Here is a 21,311-nt window from a genome sequence, read left to right on the forward strand (position 1 = left end):
TCTATCTGTCTATCTATCTATCTATCTCCTATCTATCTATCTATCTATCTATCTATCTATCTATCTATCTCCTATCTATCTATTATCTATCTACCTCCTATCTATCTATCTATCTATCTCTCTATCTATCTATCTATCTATCTATCTATCTATCTATCTATCTATCTATCTACCTCCTATCTATCTATCTATCTATCTCCTATCTATCATCTATCTATCTATCTCTCTCTCTATTATATTTTATCATGTATGATGATGCCTGTATCTTGTTCTGGGACCCTTAGCACAGGATGCTGGGAGTAGTAGTGCATCCTACATCCAGTACGTGTAGACCCTGGTTTCCCACAATACCGGGCTGTCATATATTGATGTGTAGCGCCCAGTTCACACGGGGACAGTGCGTTAGTAGCAGTGTGCGTTTATCCTCGGCGTGCTGTGACGTAGCAGCTGCCTGTGTCTCTGTGTACACTGGTGATAGACTTGCTGTGGCTGTGGCTGGAGCAGCCGGGGCTTCTTTCCAGCAGTCCCCGGGATTCCGTGTGTGAGGAGAAGTTGCGGTTAGCGCGGCATCTGCCAAGAGCCCTGAGTAGGATTATTACAGTACAGCCGCGCTCTGTGCTGGTCCGGAACTGCGCTATATATGGACGAGGGGGCGGCTCTGTCTGGGCCGGATCCTGGCCTTATTAGGAGTGGACCGGAATCCGCCGTGGCGGGGATGCAGCGCCGTGCCGGGGATGCAGCACGGTGCCGGGCCACGGTATAATACCCCAGCATAGCGCTCCTGCACTGCGACCTATACCGCTCCCGTGCATTCCCCGCGCCGTCTCCGCTCCCGGGCCTCCCGCTCTAATCAGCGGAGCCCATTCATCTCTGCCGTGCAGAACGAAGCCACGCCCACTTCTCCATTCATAGAACGGCAAATCCCGTGATGTCACGCCCAAGGCGGGGCAACCCTTCCCTGTTCCTGTCCATATATGGTCCGTGACGTCACGGGCATTCAAAGCTCCAGAATAAATAGTTTAGAAGGCACCCTTTCTATTTAGTGCAATTGATTAGGAGCTGGAGCGCAGGAGCCTTGTTCTCTATGAGCACACTCCAGCTGGGGGACATGTCCACACGCTGCTGCAGCTCCACTCCTCACTGACTTCTGGATGTGAGCTCACACTTACAAGGGAGTTTTAAGGAAGAAAATCTCATTTTTATATTTTTTTATTTATTATTTTGTATTGTAAATCTGTCAATCTGGGGCTGTTAGCTGATGACATGATGACTGCCAAAGCTGTAGACAAAATCCCAGTGACTATTGGTGGATTTGTGCATCAGATGCCAGATGTTCTCTATCCTGTGGATGAGTCCTCCTTACCCACCTCTGTTACTATCTTCCCTAATGTTGACATGGGAGGACCCTATGAGCAGATGAGCAGTATCTCTGGAGGTAAGAGCAGCAGCATCCTCATCATCATCATCATCCTCACCACTACCCCCTTGGGATGCTCCTTGTATCTAGCATAGTCCTTATCCTGCACTATTGGGGTATGGGAACTGTCACTGACTACTACAATGTGATGCTGACTGTGAAGACTACTTGTACAATAGGATCTGTTACATTATATATACAGGAGTTACTTATTGTTTGTCAATATTGTTAGAATTGTCGCTCACTCATAGAAGCTCTGCTATAATTGTCGCACACTCATAGAAGCTGTTATAATTGTCGCACACTCATAGAAGCTGTTATAATTGTCGCTCACTCATAGAAGCTGTTATAATTGTCGCACACTCATAGAAGCTGCTATAATTGTCGCACACTCATAGAAGCTGCTATAATTGTCGCACACTCATAGAAGCTGTTATAATTGTCGCACACTCATAGAAGCTGCTATAATTGTCGCACACTCATAGAAGCTGCTATAATTGTCGCACACTCATAGAAGCTGTTATAATTGTCGCACACTCATAGAAGCTGTTATAATTGTCGCACACTCATAGAAGCGCTGTGGTAATTGTCGCTCACTCATAGAAGCTCTGTTATAATTGTCGCTCACCCACAGGATTTGACCTCTCTATTACGTCCGTCTTCTCGAACCTGTGACTCTTCAGATGTTGCAGAACTACAATTCCCATGAACTCCCGACAGGGACTAGTAGTCTTGCAACATCTGGGGGATGCCACCATTATGGGGGGCGCTGATTAATACACAAGTGCATATACTTTCCTTGTATATATATATATACTTTCCTATATACTCAATTGCCTTCTTCTCCCTTCTGTAGATGGAATGATCAATGTGGACATGAATAGTGACAAGAGGTCCCTGGATCTGTCCTACTCCAGCAGCTACCCCCCTGCCCCTCGCAACCAGACCTTCACCTATATGGGCAAGTTCTCCATTGATCCCCAGTACCCCGGGGCCAACTGGAATCCCGAAGGCTTCTTTAACATCGTGAGTGCCGGCATCCTGGGGGTGACCCCTTCTTCGTCTTCTTCCACCACTTCTTCTAACGCCTCCTCGGTGTCCCCCAACCCCCTGAGCTGCAGCATGGCGGCGCACAGCCAGAGTGACCTGGAGCACATGTACTCCCCCCCTCCCTACTCCTCCAGCTGTGCCGAGCTCCCGGTCTACCAGGACAGCTCGGCCTTCCTCAGCACCTCCACCGGCAGCTCGCTCTCATACCCACCACCCTCTTACCCCTCCCCCAAGCCGGCATCGGATGGCACCATCTTCAACATGATCCCGGAGTACCCCCCTCTCTTCCCGAACCCATGCCAAAGAGACCTGCACCCCATGGCTGAGCGCAAGCCCTTCCCCTGCCCCATGGACTCCATCAGAGGACTTACCCCCCTATCCACCATCCGCAACTTCTCCCTAGGAGGCCCCAGCAGCAATGAGGGGGCCCGGCTGCCCAGCGCCTACAGCCCCCCAAATCTGCCCCTCCGACCCATCCTCAGACCAAGGAAATACCCCAACCGGCCCAGCAAGACCCCAGTGCACGAGAGACCCTACCCCTGCCCGGCAGAGGGATGCGACCGCCGCTTCTCCAGGTCAGATGAGCTGACCAGACACATCCGTATTCACACTGGTCATAAGCCGTTCCAGTGCCGCATCTGCATGAGAAACTTTAGCCGCAGCGACCACCTGACGACGCACATCCGCACGCACACGGGGGAGAAGCCGTTCGCCTGCGATTATTGCGGCAGAAAGTTTGCCCGCAGCGACGAACGCAAGCGACACACCAAGATCCACCTGCGCCAGAAGGAGAGGAAGAGCTCTGCGGGCGGAGCGACGGCGACACCTAGCGGCAGCACGGGGAACGAGCGCTCTCTCAGCCTCAGCCCTTGTTCTGCTGCCTCCTCCAGCAGCGCTCAGATGGGACTGTGCCCAAACAGGACATCCTAGAGAGCAGCAGAGAGACTCTATAAGGGAATCAGAGAGCTGCCATCCCAGGGCCAGCAGCACTATACATAGAGTTACTGGGACTCAGACTGGAAGAGGCTGGCTCAGGTACTGCCTAGAGACTTGTTCTTACATGTGAGGCAGTGAAGAGAGTGTGCAAGCCAGGGTGTCCAATGTGTTGTGGAGAGTGCTTGTTCTATGTTACATCACAGTATTCATTCTGTAATCCTTAGCACTGATCTTATAGGATACTGCTAACTAGCCAGGTATATACAGGGAGGCTATAGAAATAATAGCACTACAGTACAAGTCAGGGATCTAGTCGTAACGTAAAAGTAACGCGCCGAAAACCGTGACGGTGTCAGCGACAAAATCATCCCATGTTTTAAAAATTGCACTTCCCATAGAGACAATATGAATGTTAAGGATTTTCACTAAAGTGGGTGCCACGTTCCTGTATCCTAATGTTTATTTCCCATTGCATCCCGAGTATTGTTAGCAGAGGAGAGATCACATACATAGGAAGCAATGACTGTGATAGAATGTTTAGCCTTACCCGAAACCAGTGTTCCCAACCCTTGGCTCTTCAGCTGTTGCAAAATTACAACCCGGGCATGATGGGAGTTGTAGTTCCGCAACAGCCGGAGGGGGCTATACGTTAAGGATCACTGTCCGGAACACTTAGTCTTTCGATCCTACTAACCGCGAATAGTTTCCTGTGTGAGGTTTGGATTTTTCACTTCCTGGTTCAGGAAAAGAGGGACATGGTAACTTGGATAGGTGTTACATTATTGGGAGCCACCTGAAGTAGCCATCTACCTGTGCACTTTATCCTCATCATGACTGCTCGGGGCAGGCGGTGTGATACGAAGGGGTACGTTTGCATCTCCTAGCCCTAATGTGTTTTACAATTTTTGAATTTTTTTTAATTTAAATTTTAATCCTTTGACGTTTTAACCAATACAGTGTGATTAACAGAAGTGCAATCTAAACGTTGCCAAAAAGTTTTGGCACCTCTGTATTTTTTATTATTATTATTATGTTTTTTTTTTTGCAGAGTTTACAAAACTTTTTTTTTTTTTTTATTCAATGTATTTTAACAGAAAGTACACGGAGACTGTATTGACCATCTGCGCTGTGTGTTTTTTTTTTCCGCAGAGCTCACACCCTTCTAGAAGGTACAGTTTGTGATTTGTGTAAGAGAGAGGCTAATTTATTTAATGTATGTAAATACAGGCTGTTTGTTAGAAAGCATGCAATTGTCTTCAACAGTGTTCTTGGTGCCTTGTGTAATGTGGACCGGTGTCCCCAATGTCTGCATGTATATATAGGTTGCCTTATCAAATGAGAAATTTGGTCCCATACCACTCATAGAGCTTGTACATAACTGCCAGTTAAGATTTGGGAATTTTCTAGAATCTCTATTTTTGTACGCACTGTTTTGTGACTCAAAAGTGTTAACTTTGTAGTACGGATTTTCAAGGTGTACATTCAGGTCATACTGTGGGGAGTGGACAGTGTACACATGAGGTAGTGTTAACTTTATTAAAAAAAAACAAAAAAAAAACAGCCGCTAACTGGAAATTAAAGACTGAGATGTACTCAAAGGGTGTCTGTAAATAAACACTTTTCAGATATACTACTTGCTTTGAGTGTTATTGTGAATAAAGCCCCTGAGGATAGAAATGTGTCGGGACATTGCGGTTGCTGCAGGTGTTTCCAGTGTAACCACACAATGCCAGGCCAGGCATACCCTCTGCTGACAATTCTGGTAAAATTGCACCGGGCAAGAGACTGGCACTTTACTCTAAAAGGGTAAGTATGGTTCTGACAGTACAGAAGTTATGACTGGTGGGGGTCCAGGGGCCGAGACCCTTAGATATCACTAACATGAATATACAGAGGTGCTTAGTTGAGCTCTGTGCCCATTTGTTTTCAGTCTAGTCTCCTCAGAGAGTGGCACAAGCAGTGTAAGTATATATAGAAAATCAGAGACTTTTTATTACTCTGTACAAAGAGATATGAGCTGATTGGAAACAGAGCACGGAGATCAGCTGATCACTTCTTCCCCTTTGTTTTAGTGATCTCTGAGGGTCCCACCACCCGAACCCCTACCGATCTGAGCAGAAGTTTGTTGAACCAATAGTTACCATTTCCTATCCAAGTCCCAAAGCCTCTGTGGTTCTACTGAAGTAAATGTAGTTCTGCACAGGACTAATATGACCACAGTGTGTATTACTATAATGTGATTGGAAGTGACCAGTTGTAGAGTGAATAGCTACGGGTAGGGTACTTACACAATATTGGGATGAGAGGGAGTGAGGGGGTGTGCGTTTAGTTACACTTTACCACGTTTACTGTGTGCTCTCCATTAAAAAAAAAAAAAGGAAAAACAAAGAAACAGGTCACGAGAGATCATATTTATTTCTATGGGCGAGTCAGCTGCTGATACAGTGCAGTCGTTTGCTTGTATGTTTTTTCCCTTTTCACTGTGGTCATCTATGGAGTATATTGAGTCATGAATTCAACAAACTGATTGAAAGTGAAGCTTGTCCTTGGTTTAGATCAGTGACAGAAAAAAAAACGGTGTCAATTTTAAGTCATTTTATCCATTCATATACACAGGTGATTTCAAAGTGCTGCTGGCTGCCAATGGAAAGTACAGGCTAGCATAGAGATGAGCGCAACTCCAGCAGCCATAGGTGGTGACCATGTTTTCCGGATTCCCTAGGGCTGCATCCAACTTCTTCAGCCACCGGTATTCAGTCTAGTGCTTTATAAAGCCACGTTTACACAGTTTGGTTGGGTCCACCCTACGTATAACACTGGCCGTTCTGTGACCCCTCCAGGTCACAGAACAGCCAGTGTTACTGAAGATCATTCCGGCCGATACTGCAGTATTGGCTGGATGATCTTCATTTCTGGTGAATTCGGATGTGGGCGCATTAGTGTTTGCCCTTTGCATCCCAATTCACTGCAGAAAACTGACATATCAGTTTTTCGTGCGGCCAGATGGAATCCTGGCCAGAGTGTATACTATGTGTATTCGCTCCGGTCGGGATTCCATTTATTTACATACACGTATGTTTTGTATAAATCATGGCCGCTGCTACAAATTTCAACATAGGCTGTGATTTGTACAAAACATACATTGTGTGAACATAGCGTTTAGTTTTATGAGTTTTTATAGTAGACTTATGTGTCAATGTAAAAAAAGAAGAAGCATTGACCCAGTAAAGCTGCACATAAAATAGCTATGGGTATGTATTGGCACCATTGCTATGAATATATAATTTCTGCTAATTTGCATATCTGTCTTTCTTTTATTACATAAAATGGCACCTGTTTGGGAGACCCGTTCCAGTAAGTCCATTTCTTGATCAGAAAGATCAGATCAGGGCAGGAGGGAGAAAGCAGACATGTGACCTGATATCTATATGATGGATGAAGAGATGGAATGGGGAGGGACGGAATCTATCAGATGTTATCAGATGATAAAAGGGCCTCAGTCTTATGATTCATTATAATGATTATCATAGTAGCATTTTCTGTATGTGTTAAACATATGGCGATATTAAGGTTTCTAAAAAAAATCATCATATTCAGTTCTTTTGCGGAATTGAATAACTCAAAGGGTGTCCCTCAAAAAACTTAATACATTGGGAAATGGAGCTAACATAGTCAAATACTAAATGATGTCTGCCTAACTAAAATCACTTTAGATGTGAACATAGCCTTATAAAAGAGGAGCACTTATACATAAAGGGTCAGGCTGCTAGAAACCCCTGTGATCAGCTGTTATCATCAGGCAACACAGTGTCTGCACCCTGCACCTGCAGCAATATGGGAAATGCATTGTACAATGTAGTTTTACACCAGGGATGGGGAACCTTCGGCCCTCCAGCTGTTGCAAAACTACAATTCCCATCATGCCTGGTCGGATAAATTTTAAAGGTTTTTTTGTGATTTTTGATCGGGATTGCCATCTTTTTTTCTTGTGGACAACATATCCAGAAATCAAAGACTGACAATATTTTTTGGATGGAGCCCTAGGGGGTCAGGGTAAAAATGCATACAGCAATAGACCATATACTGTATCCATGTTTTCTCGGAATCCTTAGGCCTGCATCTAAGTTACTCCTCAAATATTGATCAGACTCGAATCGCGCTCAACTCTAATACTGACACAAGCATATTACCAGCATTTACTCTACTGTAATATGATATCAATTACTATCACAATGACCTGCTCAAAGAAATCATGGACATATCTGTTTTTACTGATAAGTTCCCTATTCTTCTGGACTGTCTAGGAACATGCAGAGGTTTGGCTCTGGTTCTGGTTGTGATGGGATCCTTTAGGCTAGAGCTACATGGTGATGTCATGGGTCGCACTGCAGTGATCATGCTGAATCCGTATTATGTAACCAACCGTGACCCAACAATCACAAGAAATCCAACTCCAATGGATTTGAAGTGACTGGCCACTTGTAGGTTGTGCCATGAAGCCATTCATTTAGCTAAGCCGTGGTGCAGCGTGATCACAGCAATGTGACATTTTTCATAGCCGAGTACAGCCACAAGAACTAATATCAACAGAAATCCCAGATAAAACTTTTCCTGTAAAGGTCATGCATTTTCATTGTATGAGAAAATGTCTCGAGATACACGTAGCAGCTTTTATGTAAACAGCTACAACTTATCATAGAACTAACACATCTTAAAGACAAACCCCATAATACACAGATGTATGAACAGAGACCATCTAAAATCATCCACTATGAAGTCCGGCCTGGGAAACTATTTACAGACTTGGAAAGAGCAGAAAGGTAGCCGATATTTATAAACTAGATACAGAAAAATGTGCAGAACATTGCTACCATCTTGAAAGTTACCATATTGGATCAAAGGCAAGGTTTTCCAATAGGAAGGTGGTCATGTAGCACATGAAAGAATTTGATCAGAAATCAATTGCCACAATCAGATTTGCAACATCTCTTGTGGTTATCAACACAGAAATTTGCTTTGTGTTCAGCTTCAGCTCTGTGTTCAGCACCATGGACAACACAGTGAACATGTCAAACAGCTGTGAATCCCAGGGTTCATTCCCAGTTGTTGTTGTTGTAACTTTCTGTGTTGATAACTTTTGAACCACAAGAGATAAATCTGATTGTGGACATTGATTTCTCATAAAAGTCTTTGATGTGCTACATGACCACCTTCCTATTGGAAAAACTTGGCAATATGGTGGCTTTAAAGTTGGTGGCCATGTACTGAAATAGCCTAAAAGATAGGCCCCCTCACTTGCCCCATTACTGGGGTATTAAGATATGTCATTTTCCCTTTTTTCTGGAAATAAAAGGGTGTTCTGAGACTTCTGTCTATGATGGATACCACATAGTTGCATCCGTTATTCATAGTTTATGGGATCCAAATGGATGGAATAGCCCAGTACCTTGACATATATGTTTCATATGGGAGCCAGTGATACACTTTGGGTGAATAAGGCCTATGAATCAATTTAACTCATGCACCATGACCTATCCAGCACTTGTTTTACAATGAGCCTACCAGACAAAGCTTTACTGCAGCGTAAATGTATTGCCATATCAGAAAATGATCCCCTATCTACCCTGAGTGGTGGGGATCTCACAATTCATTAAAGTTCTTAACTCCCATAGGGAATAAAGTGCTGGTCCTGGTTACATAGTGCACTTCATCTATTTGGATTGGTGGGGTCCAGACTAGAGATGAGCGAATAGTGAAATATTTGATAATTCAAAATTAGTTTCGAATAGCTCCTATAATGGGATTCGAACACTGAATCCGATTATAGTCTATGAGAGAAAAATACTTGGGACCTAGAAATCAATATTCGACCACTAGGAGGTCACCAAGTGCACAATAAAACCTCAGAAAATGATGCCAACACCTCTGGAATGCATATGGGACACCCGGGGAAGCATGCCTGGCTGCATCTAACACTAGTGATGAACGAACATCCCAATTTTCAGTTTGGATCCCGAACACAAACAAAGAAAAAAAAATGTTTGTGATCGGTTCGTGTTTGCTGAAAATTCACGAACAAATTGTGTACGTATCAGGTGCAGTGTAAAATACGTAATAATGAAATATAACGATAGCTACAAATCAGTAGTAGCAAGATAACAGGTATTATCCAGCAATCACAGTATACAGCCGTATACCGGATATATAATTGTTTTTTACAATAATAAAATTAAAGAGCCGTTCAACTACTTTACAGGACGCAGACTGCGCAAATCAGTAGTAGCATGATAACAGTTATTATTCCGCAATCACAGTATACACAATGTCTGAACACACTGCCTGTCTCAAAACAGCTTCTAAAAATTTGGGTTTTATACTTTTAGCCCTAACAAGGGCTTTTGGGGTCCCTTCCTACCTAACTTTACCTAAAAGCTTTCTCTCCCTGGTATACAGTCTGTCCCTCTCTAGCTCCAACCAGCAAGGGACACGAATCTGAAATCCCCTATTCTTATATTCAGGAGGTGATGTAGTTTAGCCAGCCAATCACAGTTAGAGTTTTTTTTAAAGTCTTGCCTATTCCTAGTGCCTGTCCCTCCCCCCTGCATGTTTATACGCTGGAAAAAAGCGCCAGGGGATGTGGGAAGGTGAACAGAAATTTTACTGGATTATCGCTCAAATATTCAAAAGCAATCGAATAGCGTAAATAGCGTAGTATTAGATAATCAATGGTCCAGACACCAACCAGCTTGTCATCTCCAGTTTTTTATTTGGTTCCGTTTTCAATGTGACTTTTGTGATGCCGCTCTCAGCCACAGCATGTGAATGCACCACTCTGGGAGAAATTGTTTATTTTCAGCACTGTAATATTTTCCTGGTGTACTCACGTGTGGTCACACGTTACTGAAATATATATAGCAATTTCTAAAAGGTCCATATACATAGCATTTTGTAAATAAAACTAAAAGCAAAAGCCACGCAGCATGCTGTAGGTACAGGATTCTGGCTATTGTTCAAATAACGTTTCTATAGGACTTCAAAAACACCAGTAAGACACATGTATAAAATGTTCCAATATTCCATAAAAATAAAAACACACAAAAACCTAATATACCTGTATTTTTAAGGCAATCAAGCAGTGCTCCTAACAACCCTTTAAATTGCGCTAATTTTGTCAGCTAGCGTAATAACTAGAACCATGTGGGATGTGTAGAAAACTCTTCCTCTAACTGCAACCATCTATGGAACAGTTTGAAGTGGTGACAAACCACAAGCACTTTCTTGTTGCCCACGGGGGACAACTCATCTATTTTTCAGACACCTCAACCATGTTGGGAACAGAACTGCTGAATAATATGAGTTCAGTGATGTCTTGGTTTCCACTCATAATGCTGTACACGTCAGGTATAAGTTGATATTAAGGGACTACGTACACAGATGGTATGGTTGGGATGATAACTGCATCAAAAATAATGATTATATGCATATATTACTACATTAGGGTTTGTTTTTTGTATTTTTTTAGTTGCTCTTGTGGTGTGGGTAATATAGCATTGGATGTTTTTGGTCCCCATGAGAGAATCGTGTGGTTTTCCACAGCAGTTCAGTGTGTGGTGTCCAAAGACATGCGGTAATCTTGATGTAAATAATAGCAACAAAACCACAACAACGCAATCTGACTGCACTTCTGCAACAGCTTAGAACAGCACACAGCCTTCAAATAAAAAAAAACTGGAATACAAAATTTGGCTATGTTCACACTACGGATGAGACCGGCCATTCCGTGACTCCGGCCCGTCACGGAACGGCCGGTCTCTGGCCGGATCATCTCGGCCGGTACTTAAGTACCAGCCGGATGATTTTCCGTCCGCAGAGTTCTGATGCGGGCGCATCAGCGTGCGCCCGCATCAGAGCTTCCCATAGCCCACAGTGAAGCGAGCGGCCGGAGCCACTTGCTTCACTGTGTGAACTGACAGGTCTTTCTGCGGCCAGAATTCACTGAATTCCGGCCGTAGAAAACTGACATGTCAGTTCTTTGCGGCGCCGCATAGATCCCGGCCGGAGCGTATACGATGTGTGTACGCTCCGGCCGGGATCCCATTGAAAGTAAGGTTATGTTCCACCCCGCAAAACTACTGCCGTAGTTCTGCGGCGAGAACTACGGCCGTAGTTTTACGCAGTGTGAACATAGCCTTTAACTGTTAAACAAATGCTGCCCGCTTCATACAACCTGCAACCATGAACATGCAGCCCATTCGTACTGTGTGAATAGCGTCAGGGGCTGAATAGAGTCAGAGACAAGAATAAGGGTCCGTTCTTACCACAGAATCCTGCCTGCTATCTGTTTGAATGTTCGTGCACCTCCACGCTCTGCTCAAAGAATTGACACGTCAATTCTTTGAGCGAAGAGGCACAGAGAGCAGAGGCGCACAGAATTTTGGCGCCAATTCCGTAGTTTGAACAGGCCGTAAGGATATATTCATGTTCTGATTCTTATGGCTTAAACCAGTCTGTTAATATTTTGGACTGTTTATAGTCTGAAAGATATCTCAATAGATGGTCCAAAATATGTTTATTTGGCTGTAAACTGTCAAGGCCATGTTCACATGCTGTAAAATAATGTCTGCCATTTGAATTTAAAATAACGGCCGCTGTCTTCATTCTGCAATGACTTCCATTGAAGTCTACGGAAAAATTGGTTGTTGGTTCACACAATGTATTAAGTAACATCTGCTGTTCGTAGCACCATCAAATTAACGTTTGTGTCATTAATTTGGGTCAGTTTTTGCGTGAACAGCGAACATTATTTTAAGTTGCTTACACATACTGTAGTACGTTTTCTCACCGTCCTTTGTATTAAAATCAATGGCCCTTTTAATTAAAGGAGAAGCTCCACTAAAGTAAAAAAATAAAGACAGACAGGGGTGTGTGGGAAAATAATAAACAATGTTAAAACCTATCCTCGTGCCCGGTAGCGCCACTCTGGGGTCCCGTTTACAGCCACCGGTGACCTACAGCTCTCCTAGGTGCAATGTCATGTACCCGGCCTGAGTCACGTCACATACCTGAGTGATTGCCAACTCAGCCGGGCCATGACGATGCAGCTGGATGAGCCGGGTACATGACGTACCTAGTTTCCAGCTGAAGATGACAGCAAAACCACGGCCGTTATTTTGAGTATCAAATAACGTCTGTAGAAAATCGCTGTGTGAACATAGCCTAAAAAAAAATACATATTAATTATATTGTGGCTGCTATTACAATGGCCATAAAGCTAGAGCTACAACACAACACTAATTTCAGTGAATGGTGTCACACTGCGACATAGTGTAGCTGCAATGCGACAAAAATTATGATAAAAATTTAATGTGTGATGGATTTTTGGTCGCAGGTCACACATAACTTTGCTTTCACAAACCTCAATGGAAGTTGCATGCGGTAAACAGCCAAGTCACAACTGTAATAAAGTTATACAATTGCAAGTTGCTCAAAATATGTTGTTCACATGACTTGTGTGAGTCTGTGTTGTGTAGCTCTAGCCTAAAATGAAAAGTGATTGCTATGCCTATTACACAGAACCATATTGGCCTGATAATCACCCCGTGTAATAGGGCCCTAAGTAGACCTCTAAGGCTATGTTCACACAATGGGGGAGATTTATCAAACATGGTGTAATTTGAAACTGGCTCAGTTGCCCCTAGCAACCAATCAGATCCCACCTTTCATTTTCCAAAGAGTCTGTGAGGAATAAAAGGTGGGATCTAATTGGTTGCTAGCGGCAACTGAGCCAGTTTCACTTTACACCATGTTTGATAAATCTCCCCAATGTCTTTCACAGTCAATTCTTGGGATAGCTGTAATTTTGGCTCCAAAATGTGACCGGTTTATGCAAATACTGCTCTTCATTTGCATAAACTGGTTGCATTTTGGCGCCAACATGGCGGCCGTCCAGAAAAACAAAACGGCCCCCAAAAAAAGATGTTGTGTGAACATAGCCTACGGCTGTGTTTCCACATAAGTGCTTGAATTTGTTCCAAACACTGTGAAAACTATGTCCCAGGTTTTCCCCCCAATAGTCGCGCAATGTAGCAATGATTATCGACAACATCCCTCAGCTTTTGGAAGAACTGGGGGCATTGTTTCCACAGTGTTGGGAATGGATTGAGAAGCATATGTGGAAACTAAGCCTAAAGGATGAAGGAAATTGCAGTGTGAGGCCATGTTCACACAATGTAAAATAACGGCCACCATTTGAATTTAAAATAACATCTGTCGTTTTCAATCTTCAACGATTTTGATCAAAGTCTATGGAAACAATGGCTGGTAGTTCACACAATGTATAAAATAAAAGCCACTGTTAAATGATGTTCGTGTCATTAGTTTGTGCCGTTATTGCGTTAACAGTGGACGTTATTTTAAGTTGATTAGGTAATATTCACACATGGATTTTGCAGCTGTTTTTCTTCACCCATCAAACAACCCAAAAATGTGTGAATATTTTTTACTACTGTTTGCCTGACTGCCAGTCACTGCTCTGTTCACAGTACTTTAGGGGTATACTTAGGGAGAAAGCCTTCACAACATGCCACTGTATATGTAAATGTTAGCATCCATCACCCATAGGCTCCTATAGTAGAAAAAATGGTAAATGCTTCTTTTCTGGAGGAATACAGTACTTAACAGCTGCTGTATGCCCTACAGGAAGTGGTGTATCCTTTCCAGTTTGTTACAGTGCTCTCTGCTGACACCTTTTTTTCGTGTCCATAGCCGTAGAAGATCCCTATAGAAAATTGCTACTGCTCTGGACAGTTCCTGTCACTAGGTGGCAGCAGAGAGCACTGCAATAGACTGGAAAAAATACACCACTTCCTGCAGGGCATACAGCAGATAAAAGTACTGGAGGGCTTGGGATTTTTAATTGTAAGTTACTTACAAATCTGTATAACTGGCTGGTAGCACTTTATTTGATTCCCCCCCCTGGAGTACCCCTTTAAGTTATGATCCCCGTAACAGTGTTTGGTCAGTGGTGGTCAGTAAATGGGGTCATGTCCATGACTATAGCCTGACATTCATGAGTAATCCATCTTGCGTGATGGGTCTCCCTTGCTTTTAGGTAGCAATGTGATCCCATTAACCTACTTTAGCTGTGATGTAATGTAATGCAATCCACACAGTGCAACACGGCTTTGGTCTACTATATAACCCCAAACTTAAAGTGTACGTGTCATTATAACTTTCAAAATCAAAATCAACAGTAGATGTGATAAAAAGCAAGTTTGCAATTTACATTCATTATTATTATTTTTTAGTTATCATGGAGAACACGGCACTTCCTGTTTTCTGACTTCCTGTTTTTAAAGAGTCAGAAAACAGGAAGTCCTGAGTTTCTGAGCGGTCACAGAGAGAAGGCAGTCATGTGACACATTGAGCGGTACTGGCCGGAGTTCCTGTGGTTATTCTGTTTTTTTCTACCAGCACAAGTCAGAAAATCTTCTTTCAGGAGATTGGACCTGGATTTCTGATAAGTTCAGCTTTGTTTTACAGCATGATAACAAAAAAAAAATAATGAATGTATATTGCAAACTTGATTTATATCACATAAACCGTTGATTTAAATTTTGAAAGTTATAACGACAGGTGCACTAGTAATGATAGGTTATAGTAAGAAGTAGCAAATTGAGACGAAAAGGCCTTATATATATACCTGGCCTTACAAATATGGACGATAATGGTGGACTCTGCACATATAACTATGGTAATCTAAGCTGCATCCATTTTGGTCAGCAAAGACGCTCTTACACAGGCCGCTACATCAGGTAGTATTTGTGATTTAGCACTACCTGCTGGGTGGCATCTTATAGCATTACTGTCATTTGTACATGGGACATGTGAAAAAGTTTCTGATTGCAGTGGGTTTCACTGCTGAGACCTGCAGTGATTCCAAAATACAGTGTGTCTCTCCTTAAGGGTGCCTTCACACCTACCGACTCGCAGCGTTAATAACGCTGCAAGTCGGCTGGGTCCTGGCAGATCACTGTCATTACATACACGCAGCGGTCTGAACGACCGCTGTGTGTATGTAAATCTGCCGGCCGCTTAACCCCTTCTGATGCCGGCCGCCTCCCGCTGCGCTCTGTATACATTACCTGCCCTCGCTCCACGGTGTCCCTGCGGCAGGGCAACACACTGATTGGCCGGGTGCGAGAGCAGGACGCCGGGACCCCGTGGAGCAAGGACAGGTAATGTATACAGAGCGGAGCGGGAGGCGGCCGGCATCAGAAGGGGTTAAGCGGCCGGCAGATTTACATACACGCAGCAGTCGTTCAGACCGCTGCGTGTATGTAATGACAGTGATCTGCCAGGACCTAGCCGACTCGCAGCGTTATTAACGCTGCGAGTCGGTAGGTGTGAAGGCACCCTAACTGTCAATCAAATCCAACTCCTTCACTTCACTACCTTCTTTAAGGTGAATAAGTCAGATTTTCAGCTGGCTGGAGGTGGAGCGCTACGCTCTCCCCCTGGCTGTAACTAGGGACTGCAGCAGGGCTCAGTATTGAGATCCTGCTGCGATCAGTAACTTTTAACAAGTCAAAATCTAGTACAAATGACAGGAAATCTTTAAAGCAGGGAGGGGGACCCTTAAAGGGGTTATCCGGTGCTACAAAAATATGGCCACATTCTTTCAGAGACAACACAACGCTAGATAACCCCTTTAAGCCCTCCAGCTGTTGCAAAACTACAATTCCCATCATGCCAGCTTCAGCTGTCCAGGGTTGAAGGTTCCCTATCCCTGCTTTAAACCAATGACAAATCATAAGTGCTCCCCTCAGCCATGTAAGAATACCCTAAAGACCAGGACGGACAGTTGTGCATGTTCCTGTGTTACATAATATTTAACGTTTATCAACCTTAAATCAACCGCAAAGTCCTGACAAACAAATAAAGCTTTTTTTAACCCCTAAATTATATGCACTTAGATGACTAAACAAGAAGTGGACGGGGTCAGAGACCTGAGCAGTCGGTAATGTAGCTGGCACTTCTGCAGAGTAGTTATAGCCTCTTACAGAGATCCTTGTCCTGCACAATAGAGCATGTGAAAACGCATAATCAGGAGAAGCATAAGCGACAGCTTAATAAGCAGCCAGAACTTCAGGAGACATATCTGTCGGGCGATGATGCTTCTGCACTTAGATAAATTACTGACAAGTGACAATGTGTGAAGAGCTTGAGACGTCTGTGATCACAGGTTTCTGGATACATACAGGATGTTATTTACAAATAGATAAGAAGTAGAAGTTGAAATCTGACTACATTGGTAATGGATAGCTACTGACTCTCCAGGTGTCACTGAACTACATTGTCTACAATTAGAAGGACTTGGCTGAGCCTCCTGTATCGTTGTTAGTTGCTATGCACCCCTTGTTTCCCAAAAATAAGACATCCCCCGAAAGTAAGACCCCTGCTGCCTATGTGGTGCGCCCTATGAGGGAAAGACACAGGCCACCAGTATAATAACGTCTATGCGCCAAATTATGCGTGCTGGGGATGCACAGCGTGGGGTTATTATTCGCCTCCTGGTGTAACCACCATAATCTTACACCTATCTCTGCACCACAATGCTGTTACCTGAACATAGACCTGTCCTGAGGGGGATCAGAAAGTGAGGGGAGAGATGGGACTGATGGGACAGTGAGGGGAGAGATGGGACTGATGGGACAGTGAGGGGAGAGATGGGACTGATGGGACAGTGAGGGAGAGACAGGACTGATGGGACAGTGAGGGGAGAGACAGGACTGATGGGACAGTGAGGGGAGAGTCAGGACTGATGGGACAGTGAGGGGAGAGACAGGAGTGATGGGACAGTGAAGGGTGAGAGAGGACTGATGGGACAGTGAGGGGAGAGTCAGGACTGATGGGACAGTGAGGGGAGAGACAGGAGTGATGGGACAGTGAGGGGTGAGAGAGGACTGATGGGACAGTGAGGGGAGAGATGGGACTGATGGGACAGTGAGGGGAGAGACAGGACTGGTGGGACAGTGAGGGGAGAGACAGGACTGATGGGACAGTGAGGGGAGAGATGGGACTGATGGGACAGGGAGGGGAGAGACAGGACTGATGGGACAGTGAGGGGAGAGACAGGACTGATGGGACAGTGAGGGGAGAGTCAGGACTGATGGGACAGTGAGGGGAGAGACAGGAGTGATGGGACAGTGAGGGGTGAGAGAGGACTGATGGGACAGTGAGGGGAGAGTCAGGACTGATGGGACAGTGAGGGGAGAGACAGGACTGATGGGACAGTGAGAGAAGAGACAGGACTGATGGGACAGTGAGGGGAGAGTCAGGACTAATGGGACAGTGAGGGAGAGACAGGACTGATGGGACAGTGAGAGGAGAGACAGGACTGATGGGACAGTGAGGGGAGAGACAGGACTGATGGGACAGTGAGGGGAGAGACAGGGCTGATGGGACAGTGAGGGGTGAGAGAGGACTGATGGGACAGTGAGGGGAGAGACAGGACTGATGGGACAGTGAGAGAAGAGACAGGACTGATGGGACAGGGAGGGGAGAGACAGGACTAATGGGACAGTGAGGGAGAGACAGGACTGATGGGACAGTGAGGGGAAAGACAGGACTGATGGGACAGTGAGGGGAGAGACAGGGCTGATGGGACAGTGAGGGGAGAGTAAGGACTAATGGGACAGTGAGGGAAGAAACAGGACTGATGGGACAGTGAGGGGAGAAACAGGACTGATGGGACAGTGAGGGGAGAGACAGGACTGATGGGACAGTGAGGGGAGGGACAGGACTGATGGGACAGTGAGGGGAGAGACAGGACTGAAGGGACAGTGAGGGGAGAGAGACAGGACTGATGGGACAGTGAGGGGAGAGGCAGGACTGATGGGACAGTGAGGGGAGAGACAGGACTGATGGGACAGTGAGGGGAGAGTCAGGACTGATGGGACAGTGAGGGGAGAGACAGGACTGATGGGACAGTGAGGGAGAGACAGGACTGATGGGACAGTGAGGGGAGAGACAGGACTGATGGGACAGTGAGGGGAGAGACAGGACTGATGGGACAGTGAGGGGAGAGACAGGACTGATGGGACAGTGAGGGGAGAGACAGGACTGATGGGACAGCGAGGGGAGAGACAGGACTGATGGGACAGCGAGGGGAGAGACAGGACTGATGGGACAGCGAGGGGAGAGACAGGACTGATGGGACAGTGAGGGGAGAGATGGGACTGATGGGACAGGGAGGGGAGAAACAGGACTGATGGGACAGTGAGGGGAAAGACAGGACTGATGGGACAGTGAGGGGAGAGACAGGACTGATGGGACAGTGAGGGGAGAGACAGGACTGATGGGACAGTGAGGGGGGGGGGAGACAGGAGTGATGGGACAGTGAGGGGAGAAACAGGACTGATGGGACAGTGAGGGAAGAGGCAGGACTGATGGGACAGTGAGGGGAAAGACATGACTGATGGGACAGTGAGGGGAGAGACGGGACTGATGGGACAGTGAGGGGGGGGGGGAGACAGGAGTGATGGGACAGTGAGGGGAGAGACAGGACTGATGGGACAGTGAGGGAAGAGGCAGGACTGATGGGACAGTGAGGGGAGAGACAGGGCTGATGGGACAGTGAGGGGGGGGGAGACAGGAGTGATGGGACAGTGAGGGGAGAGACAGGACTGATGGGACAGTGAGGGGGGGGGAGACAGGACTGATGGGACAGTGAGGGGAGAGACAGGACTGATGGGACAGTGAGGGAAGAGGCAGGACTGATGGGACAGTGAGGGGAGAGGCAGGACTGGTGGGACAGTGAGGGAAGAGACAGGACTGATGGGACAGTGAGGGTAGGGACAAGACTGATGGGACACTGAGGGGAGAGACAGGACTGATGGGACAGTGAAGGGACTGATAGGACCTTGAGGGGGTAGGGACAGGACTGATGGGACAGTGAGGGGAGAGACAGGACTGATGGGACAGTGAGGGGAGAGACAGAACAGGTGGAAAGTGTGAATTTTTCTTAGTGGAAAAATAAGACATCCCTGGAAAATAAGACATATCGCATCTATTGGAGCGAAGATTAATATAAGACACTGTCTTAATGTCGGGGACACAGGGTAGCTTTTCAATAACCCATATGGTGGGATTCCTAGAATGATGTCTTCTTTGCATCCTTTTTTTTTTTTTTAACTCTAGATCCCATTTAATTCAATGTGCCTTTTTGCTGAACAATATAATAAATGTATAGCTATCTATCCCAATGCTACAGTACGCCATATATTTATCATGCAAATGGCAATAGTACAGCTATACCTACAGGTTACAAGGTTACATAAATAGGTCACGGTATGGGGCATCTCCTTAGAGCTTGTGTTTAGTCAATTCCTATTGTCTTTTTCCTGACCAGAATGAACTTTGCATCACATCTGCTTATATGATCGGATTATGTGTAATCACATTTCCTGTCCACTCCCTCTCTGGAAATGGCCATACTAGAGCGTCTTCAATTTATCACTAGCTTCAGCCAGTAAAAGTGGTGACCTTCACCGCTCCCACAGCCGACCTCCATGCCTCTCCCTAAGATCTCAGTGTAACAACTCCAACATGCTCTTAACACAGATTGCTTTTACTGGTTATATAATGCAGCACACGCAGAGATGACTTTAACCCCTTGTATATCTGCCAGTAAATTATGACCAGATACATTTAGCTGTAGGGGATTATATTTTCATGAATGCAACTGATCAGCAGTATCTTTAACCACTTAGTCACCAGATTCAAAATGTAACCCTTTCCCAAATAAGCAAATTAATATTTTTTGCGTACATTTTTTTTCTCTTCAATTCTAAGACCCATATTATTTGTCGTTTTTACACTCTGAGGGCTTTTTTTTTTTTTTTTCAGGATAATAAGGGGCAATCCTTTTTGTGTATGAGCAGTATTACTGTGGGTGGGGGCCTGTGTACATCGGGGGTCATCATTATTATGGGTGGGGGGCTGTATACAGCAGGGGGCAATATTACTGTGGGTTGGTGGGGGGCTGTACAAAACAGGGGGCATTATTACTATGGGTGGGAGGCTATACACCCAGAGGGCATTATTACTATGGTTGGTGTGTGTGGGTGCATAGCAGGGGGCATTATTACTATTGGTGGTGAGGGTTGCATAGCAGGGGGAATTATTACTATGGGTGGGTAGGGGGTTGTACACAACAGGGGGCCATTATTACTGTAAATGGTGAGGGGTGCATAGCAGGGGGAATTATTACTATGTGGGGGTGCATAGCAGGAACATTATCAGTATGTAGGGGTGCACAGTACGAGGTATTATTACCATGTTGGTAGGGAACACAGCAGAAGGCATTATTATTATATGGAGGGCACAGAGGGGGACATTATTTCTATATGGCGGGGTCATAGAAGGGGACATCCCAACTTACTCACTTTACTATGCATGACACCAAACACAGCTCCCCCACGAACACTTACCCACCTCACCTCCATCCCTATGTACCGGCGTTCCCAACAGAACTGAGTTAAGTATACTGGTCTGGCCCTCGAAAACCATTTCAATTTCTCATCTGGCCCTATGGGAAGTGAATTGCCCATTCCTGCTATAGTGCCTTTGGCAGTTCCGTACACCACTCAGTTTAGGAGTTGACTGTGTACCTGCCTAAGTTTGGAGAAGATATCCTGCTACGTTAGCGGCAGGCCCGGATTGGTAATCTGGCAAAGCGGGCAAATGCCCGCTGGACTGCCAGTATTACCAATCCGGGGGCCGCCGTTCCTGGCCCCCATGTGCGCCGGCCCTCAGCAGTAGCTGCAAGAATAGCACAGCCGGCCGCTGCGCTATTCATTCAGCTTCTGCAGAGGGCCGGCGCGCCGGCCCTTTAACTGTAAGCGTT

General features: G+C 45.4%; 1 protein-coding gene across 1 annotated transcript; it reads left to right on the forward strand.

Moving 5' to 3' along the window:
• The first annotated feature begins 1,062 nt into the window (after positions 1-1,062).
• On the forward strand, positions 1,063-4,974 carry EGR2 (early growth response 2). The gene is made up of 2 exons (XM_069979063.1): positions 1,063-1,435; positions 2,274-4,974. The coding sequence occupies exons 1-2, from the start codon at positions 1,264-1,266 to the stop codon at positions 3,395-3,397; spliced, it is 1,296 nt and encodes a 431-aa protein (XP_069835164.1). The 5' UTR covers positions 1,063-1,263; the 3' UTR covers positions 3,398-4,974.
• The last annotated feature ends 16,337 nt before the right edge of the window (positions 4,975-21,311 follow it).

Source organism: Dendropsophus ebraccatus, chromosome 8 (assembly GCF_027789765.1).
Source record: "Dendropsophus ebraccatus isolate aDenEbr1 chromosome 8, aDenEbr1.pat, whole genome shotgun sequence".
Taxonomy (NCBI): Eukaryota; Metazoa; Chordata; class Amphibia; order Anura; family Hylidae; genus Dendropsophus; species Dendropsophus ebraccatus.